Consider the following 17,423-nt stretch of genomic DNA (forward strand, 5'->3'; position numbering starts at 1 on the left):
TTAAAACCAGCAATGTCTAGGTCACTCCTAGGAAAGAACCATTAGAGACCAGACACAAAGGCCAACTGTGACTGTTTATTAGTGGCTGATGTTGGTGATCATGATTCAAGACCGCCTACTCATCTTATTACCAAGGACAAAGATGGATTCATCATGAATAGTGTTTTTTTTTTTTCCTTCTGCCTCTCACTCTTAGAGGTTTAGAATCTACAGGTCTTCAGAGGAAATGGCTGAATAACTACCATCCCTTTGTCTAGTCTGTGTCTGACATACAGATGCTGCCTATGCTGCAGGCTTAGGATGTCCACATTTTTTTTTTTTTACTTCTGACATTTTTTCTTTTTTTTTTTTAATTTGCCCTTGCTGCACATTCATTTTTAACACACACATTTGTGAACCTGGAGGCTTTCAAGATGCATATAAATAGGGTGCTTAATTTGGATGTCTGCATGATCTATAGCCATTTCTGGGTACGTTATCACCTACTACTATGATTTCCTTATTAATAAGCTTCTTGTGAGTTAAGATAGCTGGTCTCAAAGAATTAACAGACTGCTCCTTCACCTGGTAATCACTTCTACCATAATTCTGACAAGCGTTAGGCAGCTGGAAGATGCTGCATTTACACATGCTTTGCTAGGTTGATTCTATGATTTTTGTTAAATGAGCACAAACATTTAAGGACCATACAGTTGGGACTTTTTAAACCTTGTGCATTAGTACACATTCACTGCCTAGTGAGTGAAATACAATCCTATCTTGGTGCTTACAATTGTAATAGAAAATCTCCATTATAAGTGGAATCAATGGGGACAGTTTTTTTAGATTGCTTATCATAACTAAATCTGTCCCCACTCTTTGTTTCTCAGTTCACTCCGTCTGATTTTCCCAGTGATTGTCTTTGGCAGCTGCTCGACAAATTCAATCTGATTAAAAAGAGGGAAAAAAGTAAAATAAGCAGATTTCATTTATAGATTTTTGATTCAAAATAACATAGGTTTCCATTCTGTTTAATTTCAATAAGAATTTGGTGACTTGTAGAATAGTTCCAGTTTATTTTTCAGATTTTGTAGTGTCTATTATTTTCCACAGTCTTCCTGAAAATAGTATTTGTCATTTCTCTTGCATACCACATATTTGGGCTTTTTGGTTTGTTACTAAATTGGATGTTATGAACTGAGTCTAATCCTTCAGTTTCTAGCCTCTCTCCACTTTAAAAAAGTGATTGGAAGTTCTTATTTATTTTTTAACACACTCTTATTTACTTGCCTTTCTGGGGTACTTGTATGGAGCAGTGACTTTCTTGACATGATCTTGCAATTCACAGGCCAGTTTCTTTAGATCTTGTGTCTTAAAGGAAGGAGACAAGACCACAAAAGCTTTTACCACCTACAAAGGGAAAATAAACCAAAATTACAGCATTAATTAATCTAGAGCAACCTAGCAAATGAGGCAGTTAATTGCAAATAAATGAGTATTGCCTGTAGTATCAGCTTGCTGTTTCACACCTGTGCTGTAAACAAATTTAAAATTGTGACTAAATAATGTTTCTACTTTATAGTAACGAAGGTACTAAGTACCACAAGACAAGTTTCAAAAGCTGCTTCAAAATTTGTAAAAGTTCTGCAAAAGACTGTTATAAAGTTCTTCGATGCTGGGGCCTTTTCTGAAAAAATTTACATTGTTAAATTAAGGAATATAATTCTCCAGGCAGTAGGTGAAAGTGTACACCAATTCTTACCAGACTCACTTTTATATTCATTGTCATGTTCTTTAACAGACTAATGATTATATTGTCACTCAAAAAAAACATACATGGAATATGGGATATACAAACTACTGCTTCACTCCCTTTGAGTAAAGTGATGAAAAAGTTGTGATAGCTATACTAAGGGTCTTATGAATTCGGTGGCAACTGAGTGTAAACTGATGCAAGACACTTCATGAATGGAAGAGTGATCACTAATTACCTCGCCTCTGATGGGATCTGGGCTGCTGACAACAGCTGACTCAACAACAGCTGGGTGCTCTATCAGGGCACTCTCTACTTCAAATGGCCCAATACGATACCTAGGAGAGAGAAATTAAATGCTTAGATGAAAAGTATATAGTTATTTCTTAGACATTTCTTGGCACTTCAAGTGAAATCTACAAACCCAGAGGAGATGATGACATCATCAGATCTCCCCATAAACCATATATAACCATCCTCATCCATGCTCCCTCTGTCTCCAGTGATATAGAAGTTCCCACGGATTGTTGAAGCGGTTTTCACTGGATCATCCTGTTGAACAAGCAACAATTAAATACTCAAAATATTGGGAAGCCTTAAGCTTAGAGATGAGTTTTGCCACTTTGGACACTACCCATAATACCTTTCATTGCATTCTTTCTAAGAGCTTGTGCTTGTTTTTTCCACAAGGGAAAACTTATCACAATGGCACATACAGAAGTGAAGATCACACAGTAGGTCTGTTGAAGAAAGGGGGAGAGAATGGAGGTTTCATATCATGAATTCCTTGCTCAGTCCAAAAATAAATAGTTTATAATACTAAGAATATTTTACCCTGCCCCTATCACAGTAGCTGGATCTCAGATGGAACTTGAGAAATAGAAAATCACTGTCTCTATCTGGCCCTGATCAAGCTACTTTTCCCTTGGGGTGCTTATAACTGCACCCTGGTCGAGTCACCAAGTTTGAAGAAAAAAAACCATACATACAGCAGCACTATTGCTGTATACCTTTCTGGATGAAAAGGGATAAAGAATAATGGTGGGAGGAACAAATACATATACTCAGTATTTGTGCATAATTTGGGTCTACACTTTAAGAATCTCCTCTTGCCTTCTATGCTGTCTGTAATTATGAAGAAGAGATGGTGGGAGAAGCAAAAGACCAGTGTTTCTACACAAAAAAAAAGTAACATAGAAGCTGCAGAGTTGCTCCCTCAAAATGCACTAGGGGTGAGTACACCCTCCACTAAATTTGAAGGAGAGGGCTTCAGTTTGGCAGCTTGTTTTGGATTAATTCTGTTACAGGAGTCAAGGTGGGATATGCTGGGGAAGCGTATGGGTGACCGTCTGAGGCTGAAGTTTGAATTGTTGCATGTTGCTGCCATTGGTACTTTAGCTAATTCCACTGAGTCAAAAAGTCACTGAAGTCAAAGCACTGTTAAGTCAAGAAGAGCCACAAGCCTTTTGTGCTGCACTTCTTCCTGTTGGTATAAATGTATATCATGCTGCAGGCCTGAACTGGCTCTCAGGAAATTCACTGTTGGCTTACCACGTATCGAGTGAAAAAAGTGAATGGCCGCTTGGCATCAATTTTGATAGCAATGTCTCCTTCTTTCCCAGGAGGCAGAACACTGCCTTTTTCATCTATAATCTGCAATAGAATAGGCAAATGGGTAGTTATGTTTTCACATTTTAAGAACACCATGTTCTAAAACTAACCAACACAACAGCTTAACCACTCACAGCCCTTAATACCACCATATGGTACTGAAAGTTGTACTGTATGTTGCGCTTTCCCATTTTTCACTTCCTATGATAACAGCAAACAGAAAAGGAGATCACCATACCTGAACATCATAGGGGGGAGCTGCCTTGCCCAAGGAACCTGGCTTAATTTTCATTCCTTTCATATTTCCACATATCATTCCCTGTTGGAAAAGACAAACAACCAGCCCAGATGTTTTTCACTGTCATTGCTGAGGCTACTCCTGCTCTTGTACTGTGCCCACTGCTGAGCTAGCTTAAGATCTAAATCTGCCATCTGTGTAAGCCAAAACATTTGAGGACTTCACTGAGAGTCTTCAACAAAAAGTCTATGACATTTTACAGCCAGTAAGCAAAACAATAAACCCTCCTGAAGGCAACTGCTACATATTTTAATGTCAGCTTTCTTTCTCAATATATATAGCCAAGTTCTGTATTTGCCAGGAGGAATGAGATATCTGAGTCCCCTGAGAGTCTCAAGTGATAGCTGAGCTGTAGCCCCTTACAAACGAGGGTGAACGTACGACTTCTGTTTGGCCATAGGCTTCATAGATATTCAGTCCTGTTTGGCTTTTCCACTGTTCCATCACTTCTGGGTTGACTGGTTCCCCTCCACTCAAACAGTGCTTCAGTGTCTTGAATGCGTACCTTCATAGACAGAGGACATTGCTGATATCAGAGGAAAGAAAGGCACAAATTCTGCTCTCCCTGACATCTGTATGTCCAACCCTGTGACTTCAGGGCATATTGAACTTTCTTAGAGCTAGGATTGAGAGAATGCCTAGAGGTATATTTATTGTGTAATGCCTCAGGGCAAAACATGCTCTGGGTTGGAGGTGGCAAAGGGTAGGTTTTGTCACCTCTCTGCAACGCTGAGGAAAAGGCTGCGCCTCCTGACAGTCCTTGCCTCCAACATAGAATTTCCACCACTCTGAGAGTTTAAGTAGAAAGCAATATTAAGGCCCAGGCAATAGCTTGTCTGGACATGGCATGGCCACTTGCTAACAGACGTGAGGTACCTGGTGAGGTCGTGCTGTACCAACATACGGTAGAGAGTTGGGGCGCTGCACAGAGTGGTCACTGGATACCTGCACAAGGTCTGACAAATTAAAAAGAAAATTAGAATTCAACAATATTGTTTTGGGAAAAAAAAAAACAAACAACTTGCTGCTAACGATTCATTTCTATTCCATATTAGGGCACAAATTGTAAAGCCTGACTGTAACCTCACTTAACATTGTAAGCCAAAGCAAAAAGAAGTCAAACCCACGAAGTAAAACAAAACAAAACAAAACAAACAAACAAACAAACAAAAACAACTGTGACTGTCAGTGTTGAGATAAGATACTACAGTGCTTAAAACACCTGCTGAAGAGGTGACACACTGTGGTAAACTGCTGGTGTTCATAGTTTGTCCTGATACTCACTTGAAGCACAAAGGACCATCCTTTTGTGTGAAAACCTGGCTGTAGAGGTACAACATAATTTCTGAAAGGGACTTCCGTAAAGCACACATTTCACCTTAGGACAAAGTCAGGCACTGCAAAATGGAGGCACCTAACATGAGAGGTTTCTTTTGAATATTTTGCCTATGTCCGTCTTTTATTTGATCTCACGCTGAAAAGAACTGCCACAAAGCTCCAGACATGCTGCAATTCCTCAGCAGTCCTGACAAAGTGCCTGCCATGCAGTACAATGTGCAGAGCCAAACCTCTGTAAGTCCAGGCTGGGTTGAGAGGAATGCGGTATTAAAAGGTTTTGGTGGTTTTTTTTTGTTTGTTTGTTTGTTTGTTTGTTTTCAGGCTGGCACACTTATATATATATATTCCTTCTTTGGCTGGCACTGAACACAGGACATGAGTGCCTTGCTAGAAAAAGTAAAGATCTCAGCTGAGCCTCCTTTTTCTGATGCATCTTTTTTTCTCACCAATAACACCAGCAAATGATTCTCAATCACTCAGGTAGAAGAACTAAGCCATACTTTATATTTTTTAAACCTCACTTCTGCCTGCAGTGAAAGTTTGCTCAGAGGCAGGGGACAGGTAATGATAAACAAAAGCAAAGGGCAGACCTCTCATTTACCAGTCTTCACTCCAGTCACACCATGGGTAAAGCAGCCTCTAATGTCTACCTCATTTTGTGCAGAGATCTGATACCCCATGCACGTTGCAAGCAGATGTCAGCAAGGCTAAGAAATTTATTTAAAGAAACTAAAACCAAACTAACAACTACCATTTTGAAAAAGGAAATGGGATTAAAATGTCCAAATAAACCTCGTGGTGTTAGGAACGTACACTTTTCCACTTTGAGCCATTTAGGAATAGCACTCTCCCCTTTTTCTGTTGCAAGAGTAAATCTCAGATTAGCTTGAGAAGCTTGAAAATAATTTGATTTAGGAACAAGCCCATCTCACTACTTCATTGTTTTCCAGTGCTGACTTGTCTTTCTTAAGGGTCAGAGCATCTTAATTAAAATATTAATTTACATGTAATTCAGCTCATTTATCATTTCAATAGTGAAATACAGGAGGGGAGAGGTTTACGTAATACCAGTAACTCCTGCTGATCAGAAGCAGCTGGTAATATCCTATGCCCAAAAAAGTCATGCTGCAAAATCCTTCCTGTATTATATTCCTATTCAAAGCACAATCACCTTGTGGTTATGCCAATTTAAAACAGCTAATCCCATCAACCTAAGAGGCTTAGTTTTGTGTCCTGCCTGGAAAATAACATGAAATATGAGTAACTACTCATTGTAAGCATGGTGTTCTTACATTTAAGATTACTTTTGGATCAAACTGTGGCATGGCATGTACGAAAACGCATGTACCCTGGAACCATGGACCAAAAACATTCCCAATAGCTGCCTTTATCCAGCCAGTGTCTGACATGTTCCACACGATGTCTGAGGGAGTCAAATTCATCCAATATCTGTTAAAGACAAAGATGACCAGTATAAGGATAACTGCAAGTGGAAATCAAAAATGTGAGAGGTTTTGTGTGTTTTTATTTTTTTGGCCTATTTTTATTTTTTTGGCCATGCCTTTTTAAAGGCATGGTAAATTTGATCCAAAACTCAAGAGCTCAAATAAATGGTTTTTACCTATCCTTTATACTGATGGTAAACATAAAGAAAAATATATGGTATCCTTACTGAGTTTTCAAAATATGTTATTTTGCATGGATTACACGGCAAGCAGTTTCTAAAATGGTGCTTTATACCATGTCAAACAAGATCCTTGCTTCCTAGGTACAATTCAGCTGAAGAGACCACAAGAAATGACATGCACTGTATGTGAGAGCCTCATCATCTATCACAGTTTTATCATACAAAAATTCTTCTGTTTGCTTTGTATTTCAGAGCTGTAAAAGCATAATTAGCTCAATACTTCACCTTCCACAGATAAAAAAACCCAGACCAAAGCTTCCATAGGAATGTTCAACCATTTTGGGGAAGCCTGTGGTACCACTAGTAAAATAGATTGTCATTGGATCCTGGCTTCTTGTCTTCACGCAGTTATGGACAGCAGAGGCAGCCCTTGAAAAAAGGAAACATATGAAACAGTGAATGATGTTATTTGGCAGATTTAGCTTGGCTCCTTTAAGCAGGATTGTCTGTATAGTGAGGTGTTAGTGCTAAGAAACTACTGAGATTCCTTCACTCTTGCACTGCTAGTTCTGTATCAGTGTCGTTGATCTCGGTCTTTAACTTTTCTCTGTGTACATCTTCTCCACAGTTATACCCCCAACTGGCTCACTTTCCTTCACCTCCCATAACCATCAAGAGTTCCAGCATCTTGTGTTTGACCAAAGTACCCTCCAGAAAGCATATCCTCCAGCCTTAACGTGATTAGCTAAGGGCAGACCCACCATTTCAGGTGGTGGATGGTCCCACCAGTTAATTATCCTGGGGAAGCATGGGGATGCACAAATTCCTGGCAGTCTGGTCCATGACAGGACCCGTAATGGGATGAGAAAGCAAAACCACTTCTTCTTCTGTGCCAGGATTGATGTTTGAAAAGGTTTTGCTTGGCACAGAAACACTGCCCATGCCTGGCCCCCACTGCGAGGTTGGGCTCAGGATGTCTGTCTTCGTGGGCCCGCTGTCTCCCTGTGCTGGCTGGCAGGTAGCCTCGCTGACAAGGTCCACAGCCCCCTGACCACCTCAGCAGCTGGCTAAGGCAGCTGAGGACATGGTGCTGGGAGGCCGGGCAGCTACCCCAGTAGGTAGGCAGGCTGCCAGCGATCTGGCGAGACAGCAAGCCCAGCAGGACAGCAGCCCAGCAGTCTGAGAAGACTGGGAGCCTGACAGCCGAGCAACCCTGGAGCCAGACAGCCAGCACTTTGCAAGGCAGCCATCTGGGGAAACCAGACAGCCTACCTGCCTGACCCCCAGTGGCATCCTCTGTAGGACTGACACAGTTCCAGACAATATTCAGGTTTTATCAAATCAATTTTACCCACTGCCATGGACCTGAGCCCTGAACTATTAAGCCCAGCATGCAAGAGGATGCTTCAAATCCACTTGACAATGCTTTAGTAGCTCTAGGAGGTTTAAGAATGCAGTGTTACTGCTTTCTTTGTCATCCAGTTAAGCGGCACTGAGGTGGGTAATTGTTTGAAGGAAATACAGTGACAACTGGTAATGCTAGTTCAGACTTCAGTGGTTGTAAGAGTGCACAGAACATCTTACAAAGCTCTCAAAGTGACTAAAGAGCTTGTATTCCACCATGAAAGAATGTTTTTAGTTACACAGATGCTTTTAACAAAATGCCAGTTTGTAAAAATCACATCTAGGACCCTGAGCACATTGCAGCAGGATATTTTGCTTCCCTACCCTGTGGTGCTTCACCACCCCTTGTACAGTCCTGTGCACTGCAGTGAAAAGCTGTCTGTTGGGTGCCACTTCGGTAGCTGCATTTCAGTAGTGACTCAGGTGGATTTTTAAATGCATTAGGAACATTTTGCACTGTGCTCTTTTAGCTTTTCATAGTGAAATGCTATTCACGTAAGTCTTATCATCATCAAGTTTTAGGAATATGGATTGGAGTAATTTGTATAGAATATTTTTCTTTGAACTTTAGAGGGCAAATAGCCCGCAGCTGTCAATGAAAGACTTTCCTGTCCATTTTCACATATTATTTTCCCATATTATTTCATAGTCATATGAAACAAACCTAGATGTCCTAAGTCTAAACTACACTTTTTTTTTTTTTAACTTAGCAATTTGGCTATTCCCAAATATTCTCTTTCTTTGTAGAACACTGACTAAATTGCCTTCCCTCCACCCTCTCAAAGGTATTAGTTCATTAACAAGACACAAGTATGTGTTTAAACAATGAGAAATCTTCCATTTGAGGTAACAGTGATAGAGCTGAGGCAGAAAGCACGCACTTGAACAAATCACTGAAGTTAAGCCACTCAGCTCTTCTGCTTTCAGATACAATTAGCTTTGTTTTCAGAAACTGGCACTTGGATGCAACTGAGTCCACCGCAGGAGCAAGCTCATCAATTGTAACAATACACTTAGCCTTGGAAGCCAGCAATCTATAGCAAATGTCTTTTGCTGTCAGCTGTGTTGTCCCTGGGATGAAGACAACACCTGAAAGTACAATAAAACGGGAAACTTATTAGCTATTTTTCACTTTCAGCCCTGCTCACTTCATAGCTTCTTCTGATTTGTTGAATATCATCACCATTCAATCCAGAAATGAGATGAGGGTTAAACAAATCACACATCCCTTAACAGATTGACTCTGCTTCCACTTGAATACAGATGTGCAGATCTAAAGCACAAAATAGTTTCTGTTTCTAAGACACCCTTTGCTCCAGGCACAATGTAAGTAGAAGGTATAACTTCAGGGCAGTTAATGCTAGCAGCTTTAACATAAATCTGTTGAAATTAAATCAAATTGATTTCTAAATCATCACAAGCCACAAAAAGTGAAAGAAAACCAATGAAGGTAATTTCACCAGTCATAAGACACTACCCCTGTCAGCACCTTTGATTGTCAAATATTCAACCTACAAAGTCAGGTAAGAAATGTAACTGTTAAATGAATTGTTAACCAACTTTTGACACAGAAGGTAACAAGCAGTCCACAGACCATCAGGAATGATACAATTCACCTGTTCGCATACAAGCTGTATTCAGCAGCCACCACTCTGGGATTCTGGGTAGAATTACTATAATTCGGTCTCCTCTTTGCAGACCACACGGGCCAGAGAGCACATTGGCCACTTTTCGTGACTCAAAGCCCAGCTCTTCAAAGCTCCACTTCCTTTCACCTCCTTTTCCATTTATCCACCACAGAGCTGGGTTTGATGGTTCCTTTCGTTCCTAGAGACAATGCAAGAACAAGTGACATGCTGGTTACTTCCAAGATTCCTGTAGTTCCTCTGGGACGCTTCAGGCAGTGCAATTCAACAATGTTATATATTCTAGGACAGGGCAAGGATCTTAAGCATGTGTTTAGTTTCGGTTTAAAAGAACCCTTTTCTAAGGCACATAAAAGTTTGTGTGTATATTTAGCTGATTTGCAATGCTCATAAATTACTTGGAGGCTTTTACAAACCCGGCACTTTGTCATAGATACAAAGCACCATGTCCCCTTTGATGCTGAAGCAAATTGACTGTCCTTTCCCTGCAAAGTAAGACATTAAACCAGAAAAAGGGGAGGAAATTCTGGTCCTGTTGAAGTCAGTGACAGTTTTAGACATGAATTTTGGGGATAAAGGCACAGTTTCATTTAAAATACTGAATCTGCAGGGTCGGAAATACTACCTTTTCTATTTGAGACCACTTGTCCAGCACATCACCTGCAAAATTGAAGTACTCAGGCACTTCCTGTTCACAACGACCGATGGCTTCATAATCTGAGAGATTCAAAGGTGCAAAAGTCTTACGACACTGGTGGAATAATCTGTAGAGTGTCTGGATGCTCCATGGAGACCGCAACACTTGAATTTCAAGTAAAATCTTCATGGCAAAACCAGATATATGTGGGCTTTTGGAGAGGATAACCACCAGAGCTATTTTTTTAATGATTATTTCCCTTCTAAAAGAGACAGAAAAATCAGTAATAGCATTATGATGTACACATTCCCAGCTGACTCCAAATAGATCAGATGTATACAGAGCAGTAAAGTCCACCTCTTCATGACACTTTATCCCACCTCTCCTTATGGTTAAGATAGAGTTCCAATAACCCTTTTAAGTCTTTTGGTTTTAAAGCTGTCCACAGGCTTCTCATAGAATTCCCCCTTGAGATGACAACTCCCATGCTGTCCAACCAAAGGATGGACTTGAAACTGTGGACGCACCTCCTAAGAGTTTTTGGCATGTTGCATGCGAATAGTGTGTTTGGATGGGCACTACTGCAGCTATTTCTGTCAAAAACAGAACAAAACAAAAACAACAAAAAAACACCAAACCCCGGATAGCAGAAGCCAGTTTTCAGCCCACAATTAGAAAGGATGAACCCCGTGAACGCCTTCTATCACCCCACTGAACTGGCTGCTGAACTCAGTCCTAGAGATGCTTAGGGCTTAGGTTATTTGTTGTTTGGACATAACGCGCATGACAGAGTGAGAGACTGAAGCTGGTCATTGCTCCTGATGTTTACTATGGATCAGCACTGCAGGGAGGCCGAGGCTCATCAGTCCAAGAGCAGGTGCCAGCAGGGACAGCTCACACTAGGCACAGTCTCTCTGAATGTGCTGGGCATGGAAAGAGCTAGCAGAGCACCCTGCGATGAGCCCAGGGAGTTCCCACCTCATTAAACTGAAAGAATGAGAAAGACACCAATGAATCTGGTCCAGGGTGCTCTGCCATCTTTCTGCTTATCTTCAGATATTTCCATAGCCCATCTGTAAAGCTATTGCTCCTGTTTAAAAACCTCAACAGTAGCAAAACCTCTTGCTCTTGTGATGCCAGTAGCAACACAGACCTCTTCCAAATCATCTCTGGAATTTCTTTGTTTATGCCACCAAACAAAAGTATTCCAGAGATCCACGATGACCTCCTTGAAGTTAACCTAAAGACCAATCTGGTCTTTTTATAGCTCTTATCCTCCCATTACTATTCCCTGCTCCCATCTATGAGATTTACTGTGGCATCAGGTCCTCAATCCAGCTCTCCAATTGTCAGGGTTTGGATCCAATATTCCCATGTTGTAGGCACCACGGGAGTCTTACCTACCTATACAAGGCTACCAATTGCAAACACGGATTTGATTACAGGATGGCTGCCATCATCTGTCTCTGGTACTGGCCTTGGAATTCAGGACATAATGATCACGCACAACTATTCAAAGCCCAGGGTAATCACCAGCAAGCAGGGGCAAAGGAGCTGTGATGGAGTTTGTGCATTTAGCCAATATGCAAGAGAGGCAATAAATATCCATGCTGTTATTTTTTTGCTAAAGCAAAAAACACAAAGCAGAAGTATGTTCCACATTGCACTGTTTGCTCTCCTTTCCTTTTGTCCAAACAGAAGATTTGCAATCCACCCATGGCATTTACCTTAACATATTAGTCAGATAGCAAAGTATCATGAATAACTCAAAGGTGGTTTTTCACTTTCTCTTATTGATTTGCTTACTGGAATAATGTTTTTGCTACATTTGTATTTATCCCTAAACATACACAGATGAACTTGGTTTCACAAAATAAAATAAAATTCATAGTTATGCATCACAATGAAAATACTTTGCAAAAGAGTGAAGCCAATTAGAGCTGTATGTATGGGAACATGGTGCTCACAGTACATTCAGTCTCAAAGACTAAAATAGAGAGGCTTTTTCTTTTTTAGATTTTTTTGTACTCTGCTTATAACATATTGCTTCTTATCTTTATTCTTAACAGTTCATGAAAGAAAAGTCCAATTCCCAAACTCACAATAAATCAGTGAAAGCTGTGCAGAAATTGGCTACCACATTATTTTTCTCCCAGATCTGATACAGTGATTGGAGACTCACACCTGGAAAATGTTCTTCCAGAAAGAAGCTACTTCTTCAGTCTGCTTGACACAAAGCAGAAAAGTACAACTGCTCTCTGGTAGTCCACTTTCCTTCGTAAAAGTGAAAATCATATGAAGAAAGAGGAATAAAATGCTGCATTATAGATTTTTCTTTTAACATTAGTAGAAATCATCTTGCATATTTGAGAATAAGTGTTTTAACAATCACTAAATAAAAACTAATTTCTGAGGGCAATTGAATAGGTTGTCCTTACCTGGAGATGTTATTTGTGATCAGGTGAGACTTCTTTTAACTCTTACACACGTATCTTGTGTAGTAGTTGCTGGCAAGTATTGCCTGTAGCTCTCTGAGCAGTCATAGCCCTTCATTAGCATCACACATCACATTCTGTGGTGGGGATTATTTCCTCCTGAGAGTGAAGATTACATTTCTCCAATTACCTTCTGAAGAAAGGCACAATTACTGAAAAAGTCGTGAGAAGACAGAAAGAGCACTGAGTACAAATGACCACATTTCTAGTTCACTGCCTTAGGAGAATGGATAATCCACCAAAGATTAATATATAACTCCATTCTATGGCACCAATTATTTTGGAAACTGCAACAGTAGGTCTTTCTTTTCAGGTCATGGAGTTAAACACAGTATGAGAATTGGTACAATAAAAATATGAAGATTTTCATAAACCTGGTGCTGATAAATGTCACCTGTAATATCTGACAGACAATTACATGAATAAAATATATGCAGTTCAGCCGTGTGTCATCAGTTCTGATCAATGAAAACTCAAGCTATAGAATCATTGCCATGAAACATGGTGACAAAGATGAGGTGAGACAAAGTCCACGCTCTGGAAGGTAGCAACACAATGTATGAACTATAGGTTTAGGAGAATCTACTATGATCACAGTACAGCATTTTAGTATTGCCACCTGGAACGCTGAGTCCAGCAAGGGGAAAATATTTATAAACTAAGACCTAACTAAATAAAGGATATACATAAGCATACATATAGACCATATAGCATATATAGACTGTATAGAAATACAGAGGAAATAAACTGTATGATTAAGGATCAGAGTCAGGAAATGACAAGAGATGATGCTAGAAACTAGCAGAGATAGCAGCTGTTGAAGTAATGGACTATGGAGAGGCAGAACCAAGCTGTTAGAGCCCATGCGTCTCTGCCATATCAATGTATGACTGATTCTTCATATAGACTGCTAAATTGCTACATGTTAGGAGTACCTGAAAGCTTTCAAGTCACTTTTGCAAACTGAACCTAAACTCTGAAATTACTCAGAGGTAAACTATCCAATCTGGCATCAGTGTCGTTGCACAAGTCAAGTACAGCCTCTCTCCCTGTCTATCGTGTCTTATTGTAGACCCAGAACCAACTCCCAGGCTAAATTCTGTAGAGTTCACTGTTAGGAGATTACCCTCCCCACCTTGGTAAACTACATACAACATAATGAAAAAGCATATACTCAAAGTTAAAGTAATTGTAGACTGTCCACCTCTCATTTTAACATTTTTTTAAAAAGGGTGTGCAGCAGAATTCCTGAAGTGACACTATTAGCTGACGTTATGGTAATGTGAAAAGAGAATTACTGCATTCTTCCGATTTGAGTGCTATTTTAGTGGTTCTGCTTTTGCTCTTACCATTCTTCAGTCAAGAGCATGAACAAAGATAACTATGGATAGAGGTACATGGAAGCCCCTATACACAGTCAGAGAAATTAAGATGGACAGGACGATGATAAACACAGGGAATTCCTAGTAAAACCTGGAGAAAAACACTGTGTGGTGCTCAGTTCTTTGAATTTTCACTTCAAGAGCACATACAGTGAGATTCAGAGTAGGAACGTTTGGGTTGGGTATTGAGGAACTTCATGTCTTTATAGCAGGGCACAGCATCTTCTGTCTTCTCTCCCCACGGTGCAAATAATTTCTCTAATTCCTCACACTGCCTTGACTGGTAAGTGGCTTTTGAGTTGTATAACACACACACACACAAAAAAAAAAACAAACCAAACCAAACTAAAAAACAAAACAAACAAACAAACAAAAAACAACCCACAAGTGTGCCACTCTGAACACATGGAGTTTCTAGCATATGAAAACAAGAGAGCCCATCTTCAATCCAGTTTGGAGAGACTGAAATCAATGAGTGAGTTTGCTCACACACTTGAAAGGCAGCCAGATTTGGCCCATTTCGCAGAGTAAACCGGGGTAAAATCCTAAGGGCAGTCAGGGGTTTACAGCAACAATTCGAGTGACATCCAACCTGGCTGGCCTGCATTCTGTCAATGCATTTTGAGACACAGCATAGCTGCTACTGTTTGGAGGTGTCCTTAACCGTTGTTCAGTGCAACGGTGATGGGCAATATACACACAGATAGGTCAGACAGGTAATTTGTCCTCTAAGTCCTAGAATAAACAAATAAAAAGTATGCCAAGCTTTTGACTGGACACAGCATACTGCAGCAGCTTTCTGCCAGCACACACAGAAAAAAAACACTTGACTGGTGATTTTTATGATAGCAGCGATGAAATCTGGAGAAGTTTCTCATTTGCTCACCAAAATGTAACTAGCTGCCCCCAGAAAGTAGGATTCAGAGCAGCTGTTGATGAGAATGTACTGGAGAGCCTCCCAAGGTAGATAATGCAGTTCCAGTCTGACATCTCTGTTGCTTACTTCAAGTACAACACATTGGACAGGAGGTAGCCTAAAGACTTTCTCTCTGGAATGAATCACCAAAGGAATAATTAAAACAATATTATATATAAATAAAACCCCCAAATGTACCCCACACCTCTTTCAGTCACTTTTGTCATTTCCTGAAAAATATAATGCTCTCAGCATGCAAATAGTCCAGTGAGTGAGGTTTATTTTTCATTTCATGCCTAGTTCTGCTCCTACAGAAATCAATTTTCAGCTATCCCCTGGTTTCAGCAATGCAAGTTCAGATCCATTTAGACGGTTGTAATCTACAAGGATGCAGTATTTTGTGCATTTGATTTCTCTCTCTAAAAAAAAAAGCAAAAAACAAAAAAACCCTCATGCAATTATGTACTTAGTAGGTGGAAAGCAAAGCAATATTCATTTCAGAGCTTAAGGGTATGAAAGAGGTAAGTACTCTCCTGGCACAGCATCTCCTGGGACTTGTGTTTTTTTGTCAGTTAGTAACTCAATTAGTTGTCCTGAAAGGTCATCAACAGCTTCACTACATAGCATGTTTGTTATTTTTCCAAGCCCTTGAGACAACAGCAGACGTGCTCATGGGTACCACACAGTGGGTTTAGAGCAGAACCAGGACATTTTGAGATAAATAAACCTATTTTTTGGTTCACTGGTGTTTTTGTGTGCCCAGTAAATGCAGCAAGACTTGGTAATAAAGTTCAACAGCTATTTACGTCGTCTGAATCAAGAATAAAGAGTATGTGGGCTGTGTTGTAGCAGCACTGTTTGAGCTGCCAGTGCTATTGAGGGGTAACAAGAAATCTGAGATGCAACCTAGCAGGGATGAACTAAGCCTCTGCTACTGCCATACCCACGTAACCGTGCTTGACTGTTATGGAAATACCTCGTAGTCTAAACTCACCACTCAGCCCAGAAAATCCTTGATCATATTTAATCCTGAAACTATATGTGACTGGCTAAAACTAATGTGGAAGTCTGATAATCAAAAACAATTAAAATTATTCTCACAGAATAGTGTTTGATACCTACTTGCAGTCATCCTAAAATTCATTGTGGCTTTCAGCAGTAACAATGCACATATGAAAATAAAAGCAAAAGCTAAAGGAAAGTCTTATTTGCCCTCTTCTTGTTACTTTCAATACAGTTTCTCTCACATATATTTAAAATCATAGGAAATATATTGCTTTAGTAACACCTCAAAGCACAAGAACAAAAATCAGCAGCTACTCTTGATTAGAAGGTTGTTCAACACCTCTTAAGACTGATAGGATGACAGAAGGCAGAAAAGCAATCCAGGATCAGCACATTCTGACTGGGAGCTCAGCAGCAAAGTTCTTTCTCATGCTTTGTTCCTTAGTTGCTTCCTTTGGATTTTCCCAGAGATCATCTTTGGCTGTTGAACAAGCTCCACCTAGTTTATAAAGAGAGATAACAACAGTACTTAGCAGTGTGACACAGCTGGACTGTTTTTCTTTTTTTTTGTGGCAAGCCTGCAATTTCAAAAGTTATGGGCTCTTTTGAGGATGAAGCAGGCAGGCCACACTCCAGCTCCAGTGCTTGACAAAAAATCCTTCGGGATTTTCCTATTCGGATTCAGGTTTTGTATCATTATAAAAATGCACTAATACATTGGTGAGTCCAACAGGCCCAATGTATATAGTGAGAACCCTGTAACTTCAGCAGAAAGGAAAACTCCTGGGTGAGATTTTCCCTTGTATTAGGAGTAATTTACACCACGAGAACAAGGCTTAGGGGAAACCCCACCCAGACCTGTTTGAAGACCAATATGGGCTAGTGCCAAAAAGCAAGAATTTGTTCTGGGATTATATTTTTAAGATTGTTTTAAAAACAATTACTTCCTAAAATCATAATTAGATTGTTAAAAAACTTCTTACAAAGAATAAATTGATTACAAGAACAATCTGATTTATTTGCTTCGAAGTGGATTACTTTGCCAAAACATATTCCAAATCTGAATGCACTTAAAAAGAATCAGATTCTGAAGCTGTGACCAGATTACATTATTCAACATATTTTTTATGGTTGCACTTAAAAATCCAATGCTATTTATAGTTATTCCATTCAAAAATGGGATTACATTTAAAATACTCAACCTGTTTTCCCTCTGCTCTAATTAAATCAATGAGAGAAAAAATTAATCTCCCAGAACAAAGCTGTTACTCAGGAAAAAGGAATGGAAATTTAAAACCATGTATTGATGCTGTTGAAACCCTGTCCAGAAAG

General features: G+C 39.9%; 1 protein-coding gene across 1 annotated transcript; it reads right to left on the reverse strand.

The window, feature by feature from the left end:
- Nucleotides 1-55: 55 nt before the first annotated feature.
- On the reverse strand, nucleotides 56-16,979 carry LOC106033477 (acyl-coenzyme A synthetase ACSM4, mitochondrial-like). Its single transcript, XM_013177023.3, has 16 exons — nucleotides 16,432-16,979; nucleotides 15,057-15,219; nucleotides 12,732-12,940; nucleotides 10,282-10,555; nucleotides 9,627-9,837; nucleotides 8,892-9,099; nucleotides 6,892-7,035; nucleotides 6,272-6,428; nucleotides 4,518-4,597; nucleotides 4,023-4,146; nucleotides 3,582-3,662; nucleotides 3,284-3,385; nucleotides 2,157-2,284; nucleotides 1,971-2,070; nucleotides 1,270-1,389; nucleotides 56-926 (listed from the first exon to the last, which is right to left on the reverse strand). Exons 4-16 carry the CDS (start codon nucleotides 10,480-10,482, stop codon nucleotides 840-842), a joined length of 1,743 nt encoding a protein of 580 aa, XP_013032477.2. The 5' UTR covers nucleotides 10,483-10,555; nucleotides 12,732-12,940; nucleotides 15,057-15,219; nucleotides 16,432-16,979; the 3' UTR covers nucleotides 56-839.
- Nucleotides 16,980-17,423: the final 444 nt, after the last annotated feature.

Source organism: Anser cygnoides, chromosome 15, assembly GCF_040182565.1.
Source record: "Anser cygnoides isolate HZ-2024a breed goose chromosome 15, Taihu_goose_T2T_genome, whole genome shotgun sequence".
Classification (NCBI taxonomy): domain Eukaryota; kingdom Metazoa; phylum Chordata; class Aves; order Anseriformes; family Anatidae; genus Anser; species Anser cygnoides.

What these genes read in the sequence shown, in the direction of transcription:
- LOC106033477 (XM_013177023.3), bottom strand. Translation starts at nt 10,482, where the DNA reads ATGAAGATTTTACTTGAAATTCAAGTGTTGCGGTCTCCATGGAGCATC. An exon ending in TACAGCTTGTATGCGAACAG is followed by an intron (nt 9,100 to 9,626) that starts GTGAATTGTATC and finishes TTGTACTTTCAG; the next exon opens with GTGTTGTCTTCATCCCAGGG. An exon ending in CCTATGGCCAAACAGAAGTC is followed by an intron (nt 3,663 to 4,022) that starts GTACGTTCACCC and finishes CTTTTCCAACAG; the next exon opens with GGAATGATATGTGGAAATAT.